This window comes from Myotis daubentonii, chromosome 5 (assembly GCF_963259705.1).
Source record: "Myotis daubentonii chromosome 5, mMyoDau2.1, whole genome shotgun sequence".
Taxonomy (NCBI): Eukaryota; Metazoa; Chordata; class Mammalia; order Chiroptera; family Vespertilionidae; genus Myotis; species Myotis daubentonii.
The window spans coordinates 103,607,514-103,629,556 of record NC_081844.1 but is presented as its reverse complement, the minus strand read 5'-3'; the positions used below and the strand labels follow the sequence as shown (position 1 = coordinate 103,629,556).

The window sequence follows — 22,043 nt, the reverse complement described above, 5'->3', positions numbered from 1 at the left end:
AAGGGCATGTACCTTGGTTGCGGGCACATCCCCAGTAGGTGGTATGCAGGAGGCAGCTGATTGATGTTTCTCTCTCATCGATGTTTCTAACTCTCCCTTCCTCTCTGTAAAATATCAATAAAATATATTTCAAAAAAATTTTTGTTGTAACTATTATTGATTTTTGTTAACCTTTGGTTTGGGACCTGTTTATTTTTTAATTTTTTAAGTACGTTTTGCCCAACTGGCTGAATAGTTTAGCGTCAACTCATGAACCAAGAGATCACTGGTTTGATTCCTAGTCAGGGTACATGCCCAGAATGTGGGCTCAGTCCCCAGTAGGGGGCCTGCCTGAGGCAGCCGATCAATGATGTTTCTCATCAATATTTCTATCTCTCTATCCCTCTCTAAAAAATAAATACATAAATAAAATTTAAAAAATATTTTTATTGCCTGGCCAGGGTGGCTCCATGGCAGTGGTTGAGCGTCGACCCATGTCCCAAGAAGTGGCTGGTTCGGCCATGTGGGACTTGTTTATTTTTAATATTAAACTTTATTAAAGATGTATGGCTTAACTACAATAACATTTAAATAAATATGTTTGATAAATTTATACACCTATGAAACCATCACTCCAGAATACTTCAATCACTACAAAAATTGCCTGGCCAGTGTTGCTCAGTGGTTGAGTGTCAACCCAGGAACCAGGAGGTCACAGTTCAATTCCCTGTCAGGGTACATGCCCGAGTTGTGAGCTCAATCCCAGTAGGGGGTGTGCAGGAGGCAGCCGATCAATGATTCTCATCATTGGTGTTTCTATCCCTTTCCCTTCCTCTCTGAAATCAATAAAAACATTAAAAAAAAAAAAAAAGTCACCTTGGCCTCCATCCTAGTCACTTCCTGCCTACTCCCGTTCCCTGGCAACCGCTGATCTGCTTTCTGTCACTAGATTCAATTGCTCTTTTCTAGAATTTTCGTATACAGCATACACTTTTTTTTTCCCATCTCACAATGCCGCATCCCTCCCAGCTTTAAGCTCCCTGGAATCACTCTCTGCTTTCTGTGTATAGATTTACCTACAGTATGTTTTCTAAGCCTTAGAAACTGCCGTCGCAGTGGGAGAGCTCAGCATCTCTCTCAATTCCTGACAGTTCAAGCAAACAACCAGCAAAACAAAAGGGAACGCCACAGCTACAAGCTTGAGATAAGGGACATCATGGTGCATTCTGCATCCAGCAACAAGAGAGAACATGCTCATTCTCTCAAGCACACGTGGAACATTTACAAAAACTGATCAGGTGCAAGACCATAGCGTCTCAATAAATGTTTAAAAATTAGACCACATTAAGCACATTACAATACAATTAAGTTATATGACAAGAACAAAAAACACTGTAATTGCTGACAGCTTCAGAAGCGGTGTTGAGTAGTGGTGAACAGCAAGTATTCTGAAAACCAAATCACGTTGTGTACCTGAAACTAATATAGTGTGGGCTAATTATACCTAAATGTTTTTAATCAAGTATTCTTGAGCATGGGTTCAAGAATAGGACTTACTAGGCATATGTTTTCAGGCAAATTTTGTAAATTCCATGTGCCTCTCCAGATGCAGAATGAAGCTGGCTAGCAATCTACCTCTTGTGGTCATCACTCAAGTTCAGCAGGGATCAGAGTTCCACCTTTCAGACACACAGTAGGACTGCACTTCCTGGCTCCCTGTGGTTGAGCAGGTCGATCTGACTAGTGCTGGCTGACTAGTGACTGGAAGTGGTCTGCTTGAGACCTTCCGGAACCCACTTTCCCCTCTAGCTTCACAGCCAGTGGCATTCAAGACGGTGCTGCTCTGCGCCCACCCCAAGTGACTAAAATTAACAGAGGTCTGTCTGCCTCAACCCCCCCCCCCCAAAATAATGAAGGCACTGTGTTACGAGGGAGAAAACTCTTCATTTAGGCACAGACTCCGGGGGCTTGTTACCACAGCATAACCCCCCTGGTATAGGTATCCCAGCTGATAGGAATGGAATCCCACTGAAGAACAAAATCCTACAACGCACCTGATAACTTCAAAGGTAGGTAATGTGCCAATGAACTTGGTCACAGGAGACGCTGGAAAACCAAGTGTCAGTAGCACAGATTGGCACCTTTGCTTTCACTTAATAACATGCTCCAAGAAACAGGTGGGTTCAGAAGGGACCTGGCCAGTTTGCGAGCAGAAATGAAGACAGAGGGACAAGGACTTAAGCAAGGAAGTGACTAATCATGGACCAGGAAGTCTTCGCCAGGGAAGGAGGGAGTGAGGATGTGGGCAGGCGGGTTGAAGGGGTGATGAAAGGTGGTGTCAAGGGCGTTAGAAGTCCTCGTGGGGGTGGATTTGGGGTTCCTAAAGGCAGTGAGGGGGGCAAATAAGTGGGGAGGAAGGAGGTTGGGTTGGGAGAAGATTAAAATCATATGAGTAGCCCGGCCAGTGTGGCTCAATGGTTGAGCATTGACTTATGAACCAGGAGGTCACGGATTCAATTCTGGGTCAGGGCACATACATGCCCAGGTTGTGGGTTCAATCCCCATTGGGGGGCACTGCAGGAAGCAGCCAAACAATGATTCTCTCTCATCACTGGTGTTTCTATCTTTCCTTTCCTCTCTGAAATCAATAAAAATATTTTATTATTTATTTTATTATTCTATTTTATTGTTTGAAATATTACAAATAGTAATAAAAATATTTTTGTTAGAAATCCCATGAGTAGGCCTATCGGAGGTAGCTCTGTGGTTGAACCTCAACCTATAGGCCAGGAGGTCACGGTTCGATTCCCAGTCAGAGTGCACCCCCGATGTAGTCGAGGGTCAGGGCCATCTGAGCGCCATGGGGGGTCAGCTCGCTGTGAGGGGCCCCAAACTAAAGGCTGTGGCATTTTATGGCCCTGGGTGGGTGGTTTGGGAGCGAGGGGAAAAGGCTTTGGGAGAGTTCTGAGCGCTGAGTCAGTGTGGGGCGTGCAGGAGGCAGCCAATGGAGTCTCTCGCTATTGATGTTTCTATCTCTCCCTCTCCCTTCCTCTCTGAAATCAATAAAAACATTTTTTTAAAATCACATGAGTAGGTGAGAACGACAGTGTTTCCATAGAAACCACCTCCGGCTTCTGCCTCAGCGATGCTCCTCACGTGGCAGAGCTGGAACACTGCCTCGCACAGTGGCTGCCGCACGCAGCAGCGTATAGTTTCCAGGCAGAGGCTCGGGTGCGGGCGGGGGTGGAGAGGTGCCTGAAGGACAGTGGCCCTGGACCTGTCGCCGATGGGGGGCTTGGTGGCCGCCAGGGGCTGAAAATGGCAGACATGAGAAATAAAAGGGCAAAAGGCAAGATTGTGGAAAGAAACACGAGGTCTTTTGCTCAAGTGATAGAAAAGCCCATTCAAACCCACTTCAGTATTGGGAACCCTACGTAGAGTCTGGAAAGGGCGGTAACCATGTGTAATCGGCTCCAATGCAATGTCTCAGGCCTGACTAAGGGAGGCGCTCACAAAGGCTTCCCCTGGCGCACCTCCCGGGGGTGGGGGGCCGCCCTTCCCACGCCAAGCCTGGGGCACAGGTGCCGCACTGTGGTCTCTGAGGGGGGTCTCAGTCCAGGGCTCAGGGCACCTGGCCCCTACCCATCACCACCATTTCTAGGCGTCCTTCAGGCCCCTCTGCCTCCTGGAGGGAGAGTGAGGGGCCCTGAAGATGCCTGTCCCCTCTGACTCAGGGCTCAGAGCTCCCCCACTCCCAGCCTTTCCCCCTCGCTCCCAAACCACCCACTCAGGACCAGAAGATGCTAGAGCCTTTTGTTTGGGGCCCCTCGGAGCGAGCTGACCCCCCCTGGAGCTCAGATGACCCTGACCCTCGACTAGGGGGCCCCATTCTGTGGGAGAAGCGGAATGGGGGCGGGGTCAGCGATTTCTCCAAGTTTAGCCTCTTGCCCATTCCATGGGAGTCAGTGCAGATGCTCCTGATACACCCATCGGCGGTGGAAAATACCAGAAGCTGAAAATATGCACCTCACCTACCCAAGAGCCTGGCCCGCCTCAGACGTGCTCGGAACACTCACATGGGCCCCAGATGGGCAAAGGCATCGAACACAGGCCACCGTATAATGGAGCGGCGAAAGCCTGTGTGTTTACTGAATGCGGCACTGAAAGCGCAAAGCACAATGGTCGTAGGAGTCCTCGCCGTTCACCTCCGCGGCTGATCGCGCCTGGCACACAGACAGGCGTTTGTAGACATAATTGGGCGGAAAAACACAAAACAGTGTCCCAAAACCCCAGAGACCCAGCACCTGCAGCGGATGCCTCCGTGGCTGGGCTGCCCAGCGGTGCTCAGCCCAGCGTCCCGAGAGAGGACCACACCCAGGGGTCACCAGCCCCGGAGAAGATCAAAATTCTAAATCTGAAGGACGGTTTCCACTGCACACCGACAGCCTTCGCACACGCCACTGTCAAGGTGAAAGCCGCCAGTTGCAGCTCCGTAAGCGGGGACCACCTGTAAGCACTTGACTCTCATGTTTGGCTCCCTGCGCTCTGAGCCACTCGGACCCGGGCCGCCCCGGCTCAGCAGAGCTTCTGAGCAGCACCATCCACACAAACACTTCACAGCCTGGTGTCCGGCACAGGCGCCAGCGCTCTCCTGGAATCCGAGCCGCCACAGAGGCTCCAGGTACCAGCAGGCACGCAGCAAAGCTCAGCTGTTATTCTAAGCACCGTCCTAAGTCTGCCTTTCGCAATCACGGGATTTTAGACGGGGGAGGGCGGGGGGAGGGGGGCCTGCAGGCACATTAGAATCACCTGTGAGGTCTTCTAAGCCTGGCGGGAGCCAGGCCTCCCCTAGAGCATGATTTTCATTTCATTGACACAGAAAGACAGAGAATCTGCTCCACAATATCCCAAACCGCCCTCTTTCCAGCTCCACCAACTTGTCTGAACCCGGTCCCAGGGGCAGGAAGTCCACGGGGACGACTGCCAGGCCCGCCCCCCTCTCCCCGCCCCCGCCCCCCGCGAGCCCACGTCCCCAGCTTGTGGGTCAAACCTCAGGCCCAGGGAACCCCGCTTCCTCGTCTCCCCCAGGCCACCCTCCTGAGAGGGCACGTTGCGCCCATTTGCAACGCAAGTCCAAGGCGTGGCTTGAAGGAGGCTGTTTGGAACGCCCCTGGGACCTGAGGCCTGGGGTCTGCAGACTGGCTCCTGAGGCCTCCCAGGGTGTGCGCCGGCCCGGGATGGGGGGAGAGAGGCGCAGGCCACGCACAGGCAGCCCCAGCAACGTCAGGGGGGCTCGGACGCGGGCGCCCATTCCGCTGCCATGCCTGAGGCTGAACCTCTCCGGCCCGGTTTTCCCGGTGCTTGCTCTCATTCTTAGTTTTAAAACCATGTTAAAGTCAGAGACATGCTCAGCCCGCTCTGCCTAGGACAAGGACAGAAGTGCTTCAGAAATACGAATGTCGGAGAACCCGAGGTACTCACTGCGGCTCAGACGTGCGGCCTGCTGCTCAGAGCAGGGCTGCAGCTGGGAGGCGAACTGCCGATTTAAAGGAAGGGGTTTCAGCTGGTGTAAGACAGCCTCCTCCGGACAAAGGTCCGTTCCCCGGGGCTTCTCCCCCCCCCCACCCCCCACCCCCCACCCCCCACCCCCCAGCCTCCCTCCCTCCCTCCCAGAGGCAGCCAGCGGGAGGTCGGACCTGCGTGCTCCCCGCTGGCCCCTGCCGCCTGCTGTGGGCCCAGGTTCAGCTCCCGCGGCTGAGCACCAGCCTCCCCCCACCCCCCGCACCTGCTGCGGGAGTGATGGCTCCAGCTGCTTGTCCTCTGACACTCACTGCGAGTTCGCCAGCTCCTCATGGGAAGCAGACCTCTCAGGAGGCCTGTAAGCGCCTCGCCACCCCAACGCAACCCCCGGCCTTTCTGCCAACTCGCAGTCCTCAGCTGCCTGTTACTGACACTGACACTGAGAGGAAAGACAGGAGGCACGGCACGCAGGGCTCCGTGCAGGTAATTCAGGTTGCACGGCGGCTCCTCCGTCAGGCCTCACGGGACGGTGAGGCGGGCTCCTGTAGCTGAAAGCTCCCATCCACCCCCCGGGTTGTGGGCTGACTGGTGCTGCCTCCAGTTCAAATGTCCAGGCCCTAACCCTCCAGGCGATCATATTTGGAGATGGGGACATTAAGGCGGTCATTGAGGTTAAATGAGATCCTCAGGGTGGGGCCCTAATTTGATAAGGGTCTGAAGATGAGAGACAGGGTGGGGGAGGGGGGTGTAGGGGGGTTCAGTGGTGATAGAGGGAGACTTGGGGTGCGAGGCACACAATGCAGGGTACAGATGATGTGTTGCAGAATTGTGCGCCTGAAACCTGTAGGATTTTGTTAACAAGTGTCATCCTCATAAATTAAATAAGAAGGAGAAAAAAAATAGAGAGACACCAGGGATTTCTCTTCCCCGCTCTTCCTCTGCCCCTCCCCTCTCCCTCCATGGCTCTCTCCGCCCCACCCCCACCCCGGCGCACACGGAGAAAGGCCGAGGGAGCCGCAGGGAGAAGGCAGCCTGCAGCAAAGGAGGAAGGCGCCACCAGGAACCACCTGCTGGCACCTTCACCTCGGACTTGCAGCCGCCAGAGCTGGGAGAAAATAAATGTCCATTGCAGAAGCCACGCAGACTGCAGGGTTTTGTTGTGACAGCTGCGCAGCCTAGGACACTTAGAGACCCCATTTCCTGCCTCCTGGGAACTCACACATCCTCGGCTCTGGGCAGGTCGGGGGCCAGTGTCACTGTGTCCTGGGCCTCACTGTCCACTGGGGCCTCCAGCGTGGACCTTCCGTTCCACGTCCCTTAGCCCTGACTCCCATATTCCTCTTGGTACTCACTGTGTCGCTCCATTGGCCAGGAATCTATCTGCAATGCAGAGACACTTTTAGGAGGTTGCTTTCATGCCCTGTGTCCACGGTGGTCCCACTTTAAAGACTGAAGTGTGTGTGTGTGTGTGTGTGTGTGTGTGTGTGTGTGTGGGCTCATGCAGGAGAAAGAAGCCAGGTCCCCATGCTCTGTCCCCCTCCTGGGCCACAGACACCTGTAAGAAAGAACCCAGGGCTGCTCGTGGAGGCTGAGCCGTCTGAAGGGCTGGGTGCTGTGGGGTTCTGAAAGGAATCTCCCTGTGCCCTAGGAGTCCATCTCCAGCCTCAGGGTTTCAACCCAGCAGTGAATTAATTAGCCTAGGATTGGAGAGAGGGTTTTCAAAGCACAGGAGCCAGCATAGACCTCCGTGGAAGGGCCGTAGGGTTTGGAGTCTGATTCCTGTGGTTCTGGTTTCCGGTTGGGACCTTACCTGGGGCATCTTAAGCTAAAGCTCATCGTCTGTCTGAACTGCCGTCTCCCACCTGTGAAGTGGGAGTCAGGATCCTTGCTTTGCAGGGTTGCAATGAAGACTTTACATTTTATCTTTTTTTTTTATTAGGACCTGCTTTTTTGTTTGTTTGTTTCCTTTATTGATTTTTAGAGAGGAAGGGAGAGGGATAGAGAGATAAAAACATCAATGATAAGAGAGACTCACTGATAGGCTGCCTCCCGCATGCCCAGTACTGAGGCACGGGCAGGTGTCCTGACCAGGAATCAAACCAGCAACCTCTTGGTTCATGGGTCAACGCTCAACCGCTGAGCCACACCGGCTGGGCAGGAGTTCATCTTCCATGGCAATGCCTGGTTCGGGTTTTTGTAGATGTGTACTCCATCCACCCTCTTCTTCCTGAATCAGTCTGGCCAACAAATCTGCATGGTAGCCCCCCCCCCAACCCCCACTTTGTAGCTGTGTGGGTGTGGTGGGGGACTGGGTGGGGGAGGAGTGAAGGGGTGGCTGCCTTATTACAAATCTGATTTATCTTTTTTTTTTTTTTTGGTTCAAAAAGTATGTCCTCAGAAAACGCAGACTAACCGTAATCTCTGCCCGAGCAGGTCTGAGGGACCCACTCTCCCAACGCTGCATTAGCGAGCAGTCACTCCCAACTACAGGGCCACCACCTTGGCAACTGGCAATGGGGATTTTCCAAATGTGTGAGTGAATGAATAAATGAAAGGCCTTATTAAGGCCTCGTCTGGAGCATGCCCAGCGCTCCAGGCATTGCTCCCTCTCCCTGGAGTGAGAACCATAATGAGATGCACCGAGTCCAGCAGCTCAGGGTCTGCAGGAAATGCTCTTCAGAGACAGGGTCTTCCTGGGAGTCATTTTTCCAGTTGTTTCTCAACACTTGGCGATGCCACTTTGGGTATGTGATGCCTCACAGTGGGATTCTGGGAGGTGGGTCCACTTCCTCCCCTCTTCTCCCTCCCCTCGCCCCTTCCCCCCACCTTGTTTTGCTGTTTTGAAATCTAAGAAAAGGGTAGAAGAGGGAGGTGGGAGAAAGACTGGGTGTGTGAGGCTATAGGACTGTTTATCAATATCCAACGCCCCTTCCTGGAGGGACTAGTGACTTGGCCAAAGTATAGGAAGTGCCCCTCAGTTCCAAGGGCAACTTTACAAGCTCATTAGCAATTGTCCAGCTCTTCCTGACCCTCCCGCCTCCCCCCAGGGGTTGAGGAAGCCTGTGTGAGCCCCTGGGGAGTCACTGCCCTGATTGATTGGAGCGATGGGCCCCATCCCCAGCTATTGTAGGGATTGTTTCTGCAGCAAAACCCAGTCCGGCTCACGGATACAAGTGGATACCGTTTCTTTATGCCATTTAATAGTTAAGCGAAGGAGAGCAAAACAGCACACAAAGAAAACACAGACATGGTAACACTGAAGGCGGCAAGGTCTGGGGGAGATCTCTCAGGGGCAGTCCCGGCGGGGCTCTACTTGCTGCTGCGGCTCTTGGAACTGGACCGGATGGGCCGGTAGACGCCGACCACCACGGCGTGGTCTCGCTCATAGGGCTCCAGGGTCAGCTGCTCCTGGGGCTTCAAATTCTCCTGCTGCAGCTTCCTCACCTCCGAAGCGAACACCGCCTCGGCCGACGCGGTGGAGTCGATGCAGTTGGCCTTGATGGAGATGAGAAAGTGGCCCCCGTTGCGCAGGAAGGTGTGGGCGTTCAGAGCCAGGATGCGGGACTGGTCGGGCTGAGCCACGTCTGCGAAGATCACATCCACCATCCCCACGAGCATGCGGTACTTGAGCGGGTGCCGGGCATCTTCCAGGACCGGGATGATGTTGGTGCGGCTCTTGGCGACGTTGACCAGGTCGCGGCCGGCGCGGTGCGAGAACTCGACCGCGTAGACCAAGCCGTCGGGGCCGATGATGTCGGAGACGTGGGAGACCGTGGTGCCCGAGGCGGCGCCCAGGTACAGCACCTTGCACTTGGGCTTGATGTGGATCTGGTCGACCCCGCCCAGGATGGCCGCGGCCAGCTTGGAGCGGAAGGGATTCCAGGTGCGGTACTCCACCTTCGCGCCGCCCTCGTTCACCGTGACCCGCCGCTCGCCGTACACCGACTGGCCGGGCACCATATTCAGCGTGACCAGCGCGTCCTCCATGCCGCGGTAGATGAAGACGCCCTCGTGCCGGTGCGGCTCCACCGTCACGACCCTCATCCCCTTCTTGCGGCGGTTCTTGTTCTTGCCGCCGCGCCGCCCGCCACCGTAGCCGCCGCCGCCGCCGCCGCCGCCGTAGCCACCGCCGCCGCCACCATAGCCGCCGCCGCCGCCGCCGCCACTGCCACCGCGGTCCCAGCCGCCGCTGCGATCCCAGCCGCCGCCGCCGCCACCGCTGCTGCTGCCGCCGCCGCCACGGTCCCAGCCACCGCTGCGGTCCCAGCTGCTCCTGTCGCCGCCGCCTCCACCGCCGCCGCCACCGCGCCCGCGGCCCCGGCTGAAGGTACGGCCCCGCGAGCCGTAGCTGCCCTTGCCGCCCTGGCCACCTCCATCACCGCCGTAGCCTCCCCTGCCTCGTCCTCCGCCCCAGCCGCCACCCCAGCGGCCACCCGAGCCGCCCCCGCGCCAAGAGGACTTCATGGCGCACCCCGGGCACCGGTGGTCAGCTGCGGCCGGTGGCTCCGGGCGGCGGTCCTGGCGCAGGAACAAAGGTTGGCGGCGGCGGCCGGCGGCACCGCTCGCCCAGCTCCCGCGGCACGGACGCCGAGCGCGGCAGTGGAGCGCACCGCAGTGCCGCAGTGCCGCAGTGCCGCTCCACCCGCGCCCTTGACGCAGGCACTGGCGTCATCGCATCCGCCGCAGGGGCGATGCGGGAGCCCCCGGAAGCCCCCCTGGCTGCAGACGTGGCCTGCCGCCTGCTCTCTCCCCTCCCCCACCCATCTGCTTCCTCAGGGACCCCTCCCACCTCTCCTGGGCTGCAGAAGCGGGCGTCTGGGCAGGACCGGGGGAGAGAAGCATGGGCTTCGTCCTGGCTGGGCCGCTCGCGTGCTGTGTGGTCTCGGGAAGCTCACTGACCCTCTCTGCGGTTCTTGTTTGAACTTGAGCAAGTTTCTTGCGCTGCCTCTCATCATCCCATCTGTAAAGCAAAACCTGCCTCGAAGGGTTGCTTTTAAAAAATTATTTTTATTGATTTCAGAGAGGAAGGGAGAGGAAGAGGGAGATATAGAAACATCAATGATGAGAGAGAATCATTGATCAGCTGCCTCCTGAACGCCCCCTAATGGGGATCAAGTCCAGATCGACCCCGCAACCCGGAATCCAGCGGTGACCTGATTCACAGGTGAATGCGCAACCACTGGGCCACCCCGGCGGGCTAAATGCATTTCTTTTGGTCAATCTTTTTTTAAAAAAATGTTTTATTGATTTTAGAGAGATATATAGCAGCATTAATAATGAGCCCTGGCTGGTTGCTCAATGGCTAGTGTCGGCCCTCGGACTGGAGGGTTCCCGGTTCAACTCCCCGTTCCAGTCAGGATGCATGCAGGAGGCAGCCAATTATGTCTTTCTCTCAAATTGATGTTTCTGTCTCTCCCCCTCCCTTTCACTCTCTCTAAAAATCAATGGAAAAATATCCTTGGGAGAGGATTTTAAAAAATCGATGAGAGATAATCATCCATCAGCTGCCTCCTGCACGCCCCCCACTGGGGATCCAGCCCCAATGCATGTATGTGCCCTGACCAGGAATCCAGCTGTGACCTCCTGGTTCATGGGTCGATGCTCAACCCCTGGGCAACACTAGCCAAGCTCTTTTGGTCAATCTTTTTATTGAGGTATAGTTTACATATACATAACAAAAGTGCCATTTTGTTTTGTTTTAAATCAGTGAATTGGTGTAGAACTTTAACCACTTGAGAATGGTTCTGGCACTCTTTTAAAAATATATTTTTATTGATTTTAGAGAGGGAGAGTTATAGAGATAGACACATCAATGATGAGCGAGAATCATTGATCAGCTGGCCTCCTTCATGCCCACTACTGGGGATCAAGCCTGCAACCCAGGCATGTGCTCTTGGCCAGAATCGAACCTGGGACCCTTCACTCTGCAGGCCAATGTTCTATCCACTGAGCCAAACCGGCTAAGGCGGTTCTGGCACTCTTATACAAGGTTGGTGGGAGTCCAAATTGGTACACATACTTGAACAAAACAAACAATGAACCTAAACTTTGACTTAGTTAACTGCTAAAATTTTATCCTAAAGGGACAACCCCAGCAATGACCAGTGATGGTAGTTAGGACTAGTGGAGCAAGGGTAGTGATGAACACTGTTGTCATGGAAGGGGTGGAGGAGCTGAGATGAGTAGACTAATACAAGAGATGTTTAGAAGATAGAATTGTCCTCACTAGTGTGGCTCAATGGTTAGAGTGTTGGCCTGGGCACCAAAGGGTCACAGGTTTGATTCCTGGTCAAGGGCATGTACCTGGTTCAAAGTGTTGTCTCTCTCTCACGTCAATGTTTCTCCCTCTCTTCTACCTCCCTCTCTTCCTCTCTCTCTGAAAAAAAGAAAAAAAAAGAAAAAGCAATGGATATTTAGAAGATAGAATCCACAGGACTTTCTGACAGGCTAGATATAGGAAGTCAGAAAGTGAACTTCCAACCATGGATTGCTAAGGTGTAGTGGCTCCAGCCCTGGTTGCTCTCTTAGCTCTGCTCCATGAACTGTGCGGAATGCCAGAACCTGTTCTGGGAGCATGGGGCAGCAAGAAACTGTTGATTCTTCAGAGTGAGTGGGTCAGAGCCCTAAATCCTATAATGTGCCTCAGCAGAAGCCAAGAATCTCATATTTATCCTTGAATTCTGGTCCATATTCAAATATCCGTTCTTTCAGTCTGCAGTATCTTCTTGAGTACACACAAAAAAAGAACCACTGGCACCAAGGACAGTGAACACGCCAATGCAGAAGTTTTCGGGTTTGGTCAGCACCACGGACAGCGACACCAATTGGGGCTACTTTGGTGACTAGAGCCGGCTTCCTAGCGAGGAAGCCAACCCAAGAGCCGGGGAAGGTGATGTAAGCAACTGGCTGACCGCCCTATCAGAGGTATTAATTGCCTACTCCACAGCGAGATAAAACGTACTTGAAGGCCAGGGGAAATGTCAGGCAGTGGGTACTGAAGGTGCACACATTCCATCTGGGCCAGGATTCTTGTCCCAAATTCATGGACAGCAGCAGTACCAGTTTCCCTGCGGGCCAGAGTGCTTCCTTAATGGGCACCACAAGTCTATTTGCTGGAACGTGGACAAGGGGTCTGAGAGCGCAATAGATGGTTCCGAAGGTGGATGGTTCACCTAAAACACTACTTAGAGGTACCTGCTCGCAAATTGAGGAGTGTTCTCCAAAATGATGAGCTGTGATTGATGCTGTGAATTGGATTCTCCCACATCAGAGCCTGTAATGGTTAATTTTATGTGTCAACTTGACTGGGCCACAGGGTGCTCAGATATTTAGACATTTGGGAAGGAACTAACTTGTCTGGATTCAGGTCAAGAGCTGGAGGAGCAGCTTTCTTCCAGAGAGAAGTGCTGGCAGAGGCCAGTGTTCCTTTGCTGAGGCCTCCAGGCCAGAGTTGACAGGACACCCCATATCTGAATCTCCATTAACCTGGCTCACAACTTTCCCCCCTTCCTGGCGATTCCCTGAGACCCAGCCCCTCCCTACTTATAGGCTCATTCAAGCCATTTCCAGTGACTTTTCCATACAACTGGCCTCCCTTGCCTCATGCTTTGGACTTTCTTAACATCTCTCAAATAAGTATCAGCTGGCATCAGCATGCCCTGTACCTCTCAATAAGTGAACCTAGGCCTGGCAGAGGCAACCTGCCCTGGTTCAGTGTGGCCTCTCCTGGGCACCTCCAAACTCCACACAAGTAGCAGCCATCTGCAGATTGCTTTGGAGCTCATGCTGGGTGGCCCCAGGCAGGGCAGTTAGAGGCTGACTTTGAAACTTCTGAGAAGCCAGAGCCAGGGTACCTGGTGATCAACCTTTACCATGCCGGATTAAAACCTTACCACCTACACGAGTGACACACTCAAGGGAGAACTCAGTGAGCACCAAAGCCCACAGAAGCGAGTCCCGCCCCGTAGGGTTGGCTCCTGCAATGCAGCTCCTCAGCTGCAGCCGAAGCTAATTTTCCCAACCGATGGACCTGAGGGTCAATCCCTCACAGTATCGCCAACATAAATCAAGGCTCAATGCAATAGGAAAGTGCACACAGCTCACACGGGGGCGCACCTGAAGTGCCCAGCTCAGGTGACTGGGGAGGCTGAGCCTACAGGACACCTGCTAACAAGGCCACTCTACTAAGTCCAGGCTGCTAAGACATAGCAGCTCTGCCTAGTGAATAGAAGCAAGCACAGGGAAGCAGCCAAAATGCAGAGACAAACACAGCACAAGCGAAAGAACAGGAGAAATCTCCAGAAAAAGAACTAAATGAAATGGAAGCAAGAAAACTACCAATACAGAGTTCAAAACAATGGTTAAAAGGATCCTCAAGGAATTAATGAGAACTTCCAGGAACTTAGTGAGAATTCCAAGGAAATTAGTGAGAACATCAACAACATAAAAAAGTAGCTTTCAGAAATGAAGCATACAATAACTGAAATAGAGTAATTTACAGGGAATCAACAGTAGAGTAGAGAATGCCAAGAATAAAGTAAGCAATTTGGAATATGAGGAAACAAAAAACACCCAAGCAGAAGAGAAAAAAATAATCCAAAAATATGAAGATAGTGTAAGGAGCCTCTAGGACAACTTCAAATGTGCCAACATTCACATCAAGGGAATGCTGGAGGGAGAAGAAGGGGAGCAAGAAATTGAAAACCTATTTGAAAAAATGACAGAAACTTCCCTTATCTGGTAAAAGAAATAGACATACAAGTCCAGGAAGCATAGAGTCCCAAACAAGATGAATCCAAAGAGGATGAATCCAAAGAGGCCCACACCAAGACACGTCATAATTAAAATGCCAGAGGTTAAGACAGTGAATCTTAAAAGTAGCAAGACAAAAGCAGGTATGCCCTAGCCAGTGTGGCTCAGTGACCAGAGCATTCATCCATGGACTGAAGGGTCCTGGGTTCAATTCTGATCAAGGGCATGTACCTTGGATGCAGGTTTGATCCCCAGCTCTGGTCAGTGCCTGTGCAGGAGGCATGTCTCTCTCATATTGATGTTTCTCTCTCTGTATCTCTCTCCCTTCCTTACACTCTCAAAGAAAAAAAAGAAAAGCAGTTAATTACCTACAAGGTAGCACCTATACAAATGTCAGCTAATTTCTCAACAGAAACTATGCAGGCCAGAAGGGAGTGGCGAGAAATATTAAAAGTGATGAAAAGCAAGTACCTACAACCAAGATTACTCTATCCAGCAAAGCTATCATTTACAACTGAAGGTCAGATGGAGCTTCACAGACAAGAAAAAGCTGAAGGAGTTAGTTTATCATCACCAAACCAGTGTTACATGAAATGCTAAAGAGGCTTAAGTAGAAGAGCTTCCTTTCTGATCTACCATCTGTGGTGGAGTCACTGCCAAGATGCAGATTTTGGTAAAAACTCTCATGAGGAAAACCATCACTCTCAAGGTTGAGTCCTCGGATACGATAGAAAATGTAAAGGCCAAGATCTAGGATAAGGAAGGAATTCCTCCTGATCAGCGAAAACTGATCTTTGCTGGCAGAAGGATGTGCTTTGACTACAACATTCAAACGGAGTCCACTGTCCATCTTGTGTTGAGACTTCGGGTGGTGCTAAGAAAAGGAAGAAGTAGTCTTACACCACTCCCAAGAAGAATAAGCATAAGAGAAAGAAGGTTAAGCTGGCTGTCCTGAAATACTACGAAGTGGATGAGAATGGAAAAATCAGTCGCCCTCGCCGGGAGTGCCCTTCAGATGAATGTGGTGCTGAAGTTTTTATGGCCAGCCACTCTGACAGACATTATTGTGGCAAATGTTGTCCAACCTATTGCTTCAACCAACCAGAAGACAAGTCATTGTATTTGGGTCAACAAAAGACACAAACTAAAAAACATAAAATAAAGAAATAGAAGATCAAAATATGAATAATAAAATGGCAATACATGCATCTCTATCAATAACTGAATCTAAAAATCAAAATAAATGAACCAGGAATCTAATGAACAAAATAAACTGATCAATTAAATAGAACCAGAGGCATGGAAACCTGGAGCAGACTGAAGAATCTCAGAGGGAAGGAGGGAGGTAGAGGGGGGAAGGGGGTGCTGGGAAGAGATTAAAGAATTTATATCACTTTCGGCTCGGAAGAGGCTCAGGTGCAACTTTCTTCGGTCGTCCCGAATCCGGGTTCATCAGACACCAGCTGCCTCCACCATGCCGCTGTAGTTCAACCCCAACGAAATCAAAGTCGTATACCTGAGGTGCACCAGTGGGGAAGTGGGTGCCACGTCTGCCCTGGCCCCCATGATCGGCCCCCCTGGGCCTGTCTCCAAAAAAGGTTGGTGATGACACTGCTGAAGCAACCAGTGACTGGAAGGGTCTGAGGATTACAGTGAAACTGACCATTCAGAACAGACAGGCCCAAATTGAAGTAGTGCCTTCTGCCTCTGCCCTGATCATCAAAGCCCTCAAAGAACCGCCAAGAGACAGAAAGAAGCAAAAAAACATGAAGCACAGTGGAAAGATCACTTTTGATGATTGTCAGCATTGCCCGACAGATGCGGCACTGATCTTTAGCTAGAGAACTCTCTGGAACCATTAAAGAGATCCTGGGGACTGCCCAGTCTGTGGGGTGCAATGTTGACGGCCGCCACCCTCATGACATCATAGGTAATACCAACAGTGGTGCATTGGAATGTCTGACTAGTTAAGAACTACAGAGGAAAAATGTTTCAATTAAAGATCATTTGACAACCAAAAAAAAAAAATTTATATGAACATATGCATTACATATGGACAGACAGGGTGGTGAAGGCCTGGGATGGGGCAGGAACCAGGTGGAGGGGGGAGATGGGGGAGCGGGGAAAGGGGGACATCTGTAATACCTTCAACAATAAAGGTTTCTTTAAAAAGCAAAAAATAAATTAAAAAATAATAAAATAAGGAGACTTATCCTATTAATGCCACATCCTGTGACCTCATTTAACCTTATTACTTTCCTTACTCCACAAACAGACACTGAAAGTCAGGGCTTCAACATGAATTTTGGGGAGACACACTTAAATCTATAGTAATGAGCTACTGTTCCAAAGGTCTTCTTTCTAAGAGAAACCTTAGAAATCATCAGTTTATCTTTTTACGGAATAAGAAACTGACAAATTAAAAATGGCGGTGGAGTAAGTGGATGCTGCAGACACCCTCTCACGTCCAAACTGGAATTACAACTAAAATACAGAAAAACTTACTGAATAATCAACGGCAGACTCCCTGGAAAGAACCTTGATAACTGAGGACCAAAAATGGAGACCACATGGAGGCTGGTAGGAGGGACGGAGGCGTGAAAGGGCTGCCCGGGCCCCCACAGAGAGGAGCTGAAGTTCCAGAGAGATATCTCAGCTGTGGGCAGTTGCCACTGAGGACTCTGGGGCCTAATCCCAAGCTGGGCCCCCAGCAGAGCGCACCAGAACTGGGAAAGGTACCCACATAATGTCTGTCTGCCAGGGAGAGACGGCTGGAAAGTCAACGCATAAAATTCCCTGTGGAGCCGTCCATCTTGTGCTCTGACAGAGGAACAGCAGTGTGGACTGAATTGAAGCAGGGTGAGCAGAAGCCAGGATCAAGGGCTCTGGGGTGAGAGCTCAGAAGGCAGACTCCCCGGTTTCCTGTGCTGAGCCATTCCCTCACCTGCAGAGGCAGTCTTTCTCATGCAGACAATTGCTATGGAGGTGGCACCACCTGAAGGGAAGACAACTGACCCACCCTATTGGAAAACACCTTGCTCCTTACCAGACTGAGTAACAATGAGCCTCCAGGCAGAAAGTTACCCTGGCCTACCCTGTTGAAGAAGTCTCTTGCCACATCTGCGGATGACTGCCGGAGTGCACATTAAGAGGAATTCTATCAGTCTGCAGCCAGAGGCAGTCTCTGGAAGCTTTGAGTCTTTTAGTCAGAAATAGCATTCGACACTGTCAGGCAACAGAGATTGGGAGGCGTAGAGGATCTACTTAATACATAGTCACAAACCCAAACAGGGAACCAAAATGAGGAAACAAAGAACCCACAAATGAAAGAGCAAGAGAATTCTCCAGAAGAGATAAATGAAACAGAGATAAGAAATTTAATCTGAGACAAACCTACAGCCAACTTCATACTCCACGGGCAAACACAAAAACCATTTCCCCTGAGAACAGGAACAAGACAGGGATGCTCACATTCATCACTCCTGTTCGACACAGTACTAGAAGTGCTAGCCATATCAGAAAAGAAGAAATAAAAGGCATCCAAACTGGAAAAGAAGTAAAACTGTCATTATTCGTAGGTGACATGATATTATACATAGAAAACCCTAAAAACTTCATCAAAAAACTACTAGACTTAATAAATGAATTCGTAAATGTAGCAGGATACAAAATTAACACCCAGAAATCTATGGTTTTTTTATATACCAATTATGAACTTACATAAAGAGAAACTAAAAAAAAAAATCCCATACTTTGCACAGTGGCAGTATTGTAGCCAATGATGTATATCTGAGGTGTGATTATTGCTAACTGAAAACAAAACAAACAAACAAACAAATCCCATATACCACTGCAACAAAAAAATTAAGATACCTAGGAATAAATTTAACTAAGTAGGTAAAAGACCCAAACTCGGAAAACTACAGGACATTGAAAAAAGACATAGAGGAAGATATAAACAAATGGAAGAAAATACCATGCTCATGATTGGTAGCATCAACATTAAAATGTCCATACTAACCCCCTCAAAAAAAAAAAATGTCCATACTACCCAAAACAATCTATAGATTCAATGCAATCCCCATTAAAATACCAATGGCGTATTTCACAGACCTAGAATAAACTCTCCAAAAATTTATTTGGAATTAAAGAAGACCCCGAATAGCCACCACACTACTGAGAAATGAGGAAACGAAGTTGGAGGGATCACAATACTAGACATCAAGCTTTATTACAAAGTCACTGTTCTCAAAACTGCCTGGAACTGGCACAAGAACAGACATATAGACCAATAGAACAGAGAACCCAGTAATCGACCAAAGCCATTATGCTCAGTTAATATTTGACAAAGGAGGCAAGAGCATACAATGGAGTCAAGACAGTCTCTTCAATAAATGGTGTTGTGAAAGTTGGACAGATACATGCAAAAAATGAAACTAGACCACCAACTTACACCGTACACAAGAATAAACTCAAAATGGATAAAGGACTTAAAACAGTGAGACAGGAAACCATAAAAAATCTTAGAAGAATCCAAAGGCAGCAAAATAGCAGACATAGTATATCATAGCAATATCTTTACTGATACAGCTCCTAGAACAATGGAAACTAAGGAGAAAAATAAACAAATGGGACTACAACAAAATAAGCTTCTGCATAGCAAAAGATACCATCAACAAAACAACAAGAAAGCCCACTGCATTGGAGAACATATTTGCCAATGTTATATCCGATAAGGGTCTAATTTCCAAAATTTATAGGGAACTCATACATCTTAACAAAAGGAAGATAAACAATCTAATCAAAAAATGGACAAAGGACCTAAATAGACACTTTTCGAAAGTGGACATATAGCCCCAGCTGGTTTGGCTCGGCCTGCAGACTAAAGGGTCCTGGGTTCGATTCCTGGTCAAGGGCACATGCCAGGTTGCGGGCTCGATCCCCAGTAGGGGGTGTGTAGGAGGCAGCCGATGGATGATTCTCTCTCATCCTTGATGTTTCTATCTTTCTCTCCCTCTTCCTTCCTCTCTGAAATCAATAAAAATATATCCTAAAAAAAGAAAGCATACAGAAGGCCAAGAGACATATGAAAACATGCTCAAAGTCACTAATCATCCAAGAGATGCAAATCAAAACAACAATGAGGTACCATCTGACACCTGAATGGCTAACATCAACAAATCAACAAATGACAAGTGCTGGCAAGGATGTGGAGAAAAAGGAACCCTTGTGCACTGCTGGTGGGAATGCAGACTGGTGCAGCCACTGTAGAAAACACTATGGAGTTTCTTCAAAAAATTAAAACTGGAACTCCCATTAGACCCAGTAGTCACACTTCTAGGAATATATCCCCCCCAAATCAGAAACACCAATCAGAAAGGATATATGTACCCCTATGTTCATAGCAGCACAATTTACAATAGCTAACATTTGGAAATAGCCTAAGTGCCCATCAGCAGATGAGTGGATTAAAAAACTAGGGTACATCTACACAATGGAATACTTACTACGCTGCTGTAAAAAAGAAAGAACTCTTAAAATTGGCAACAGTTGCCCTAACCGGTTTGGCTCAGTAGATAGAGCGTTGGCCTGCAGACTGAAAGGTCCCAGGTTCGATTCCGGTCAAGGGCATGTACCTTGGTTGCGGGCAACATCCCCAGTAGGGGGTGTGCAGGAGGCAGCTGATCAATGCTTCTCTCTCATCGATGTTTCTAACTCTCTATCCCACTCCCTTCCTATCTGTGAAAAAATCAATAAAATATATATTTTTAAAAAAATTGGCAACAGCATGGATGGACCTGGAAAGCATTATGCTAAGTGAAATAAGCCAGCTGGAGAAAGATAAATATCACATGATCTCACTCATTTGTGGAATATAATGAACAATATAAACTGACGAACAAAAATAGATCCAGAGACAAAGAAGCATCGAACAGACCATCAAACCTCAGAGGGAAGGCAGGGGAGGATGGGAGGAGGGAGGCGTAAGAGATCAACCAAAGGACTTGTATGCATGCATATAAGCATAACCAAATGGACACAAACACTGGGGGGATGAGGGCATGTTCTAGGGGGTGGGAGTTGCCAGGGAGAGGTCAATGGGGGAAAAAGGAGACAATACGTAATATTTTAAACAATAAAGAATTAAATATTTTTTATCTGAAACAGACTTCAGAATAATGATGGTAAGATGCTCAACAGCATGAGAAAAGATGTAACTATGAAAAAAGAATAGTCATAGCACAAATAAAGAACACATTGGAAGGCATACACAGCAGATTAAAGGAAGCTGAGTACCGAATCAGTGAATTAGAAGACAGGGTTGAAAAAATCACTCAATCAGCGAACCAAAAAGAAAAAAATTAATTAAAAAACAGGAGATCTTAAAAGAGCTGTGGGACAACATGTCTGCCAGAAGAGGCAGAAAGGGAGAAAGGGATAGAGAATGTGTTTGAAGAAATAATGGCAGAAAACTTCCCTAACCTGGTAAAAGAAAGTCACACAAGTACAGGAGTTACAGAGAACCCCAAACAGGCCCATACCCAGACACATCATAATGAAAATGCCAAAAATCAGAGTAAGAAACTTGAGATCGAGGCTAGCTGGCTTGTCCACACTACAAGTCCTATAAACAGCAAATTTCTATAAATTGATTATCTAAAAATCCCCACAAACGGGCTCTCCTATGTCATGAAACTGTTGGCCGATATGGAAATGCAAAGCATGCCAAACACAAAATAAAGCAAATTTTAAAAAATTTCAACTGAGCCCTGTGGGTTTGGCTCAGTGGACAGAGCATTGGCCTGTGGATTGAGGGGTCCTGGGTTTGATTCCGGTCAAGGGCACATGCCCAGGATGTGGGCTGAGTCCCCAATAGGGGGTGTGCAAGAGGCAGCCAATCAATGGTTCTCTCATGATTGATGTTTTTCTCTGTCTCCCTCTCCCTTCTTTTCTGAAATCAATAAAAATATATTTAAAAATTTTTTCAACTGACTCATGTACTTTCATTAACCTCAATAAAATTTTTATAACCTGAATTTTATTACATACCATTATAGTTATAACTTATTAAGATCAACTCGAAGGTTTCTTTAAAGTTGGAGACCCTTGGAAACAGCATGAGTAATACCATTCATTTTTATTAAGCACTTGTTTCTCAAGGAATTGTGTTAGTTTCTTTACTTAAATTCTCAGTTCAGTGTTGTATTGGAATATTACGTTAACTAATGTCTCAGGCATCACTATTAGCCTAACTTCTGCTGACCCCTCACTATCATAAAAAATCTCTACCTTCTTGCCCTTGCTGGTGTGCCCAGGGCAGTGATTAGAGCGTCAGCCCATGCACTGAAGGGTCGCAGGTTCAATTCCTGGTCAAGGGCACATACCTGGGTTGCAGGTTTGCTCCCTGCCCCTGGCTGGGGCAAGTGCAGGACACAACCAGCTGATTAATCTCTCTCATAATGATGTTTCTCTCTCCCCCTTCCTTCCCTCCCTTCTACTCTCTCTGAAAAGCAATGGAAAATATATCTTCAGGTGAGGATTAACAACCAGAACATACTTCTCCACCTGCTGTCTTGCTAGCAGAACTACAGTTTCATGGAGTGGAATAATATACCAAGCTCAGAAAATGAATCTTGACTGATCTAAGTAAATCATGGCAATCCTGTCGTTTAGAGCAGCGGTTCTCAACCTTCCTAATGCCGCGACCCTTTATTACAGTTCCTCATGTTGTGGTGACCCCAACCATAAAACTATTTTCGTTGCTACTTCATAACTGTAATTTTGCTACTGTT

The 22,043-nt window shown here is 49.3% G+C and overlaps 1 protein-coding gene and 3 pseudogenes across 1 annotated transcript; 3 read left to right on the top strand and 1 right to left on the bottom strand.

Annotated features, from left to right (window-relative positions):
- Window positions 1-8,677: 8,677 nt before the first annotated feature.
- FBLL1 (fibrillarin like 1) lies at window positions 8,678-11,744 on the bottom strand. Its single transcript, XM_059699136.1, has 2 exons — window positions 11,726-11,744; window positions 8,678-10,489 (listed from the first exon to the last, which is right to left on the bottom strand). The coding sequence occupies exon 2, from the start codon at window positions 9,961-9,963 to the stop codon at window positions 8,809-8,811; it is 1,155 nt and encodes a 384-aa protein (XP_059555119.1). The 5' UTR covers window positions 9,964-10,489; window positions 11,726-11,744; the 3' UTR covers window positions 8,678-8,808.
- A 3,112-nt stretch (window positions 11,745-14,856) lies between these two features.
- Window positions 14,857-15,420, top strand: LOC132236170 (ubiquitin-ribosomal protein eS31 fusion protein-like; annotated as a pseudogene).
- Window positions 15,421-15,709: 289 nt separating this feature from the next.
- On the top strand, window positions 15,710-16,257 carry LOC132235946 (large ribosomal subunit protein uL11-like; annotated as a pseudogene).
- A 1,742-nt stretch (window positions 16,258-17,999) lies between these two features.
- Window positions 18,000-18,085, top strand: LOC132236189 (U4 spliceosomal RNA; annotated as a pseudogene).
- Window positions 18,086-22,043: the final 3,958 nt, after the last annotated feature.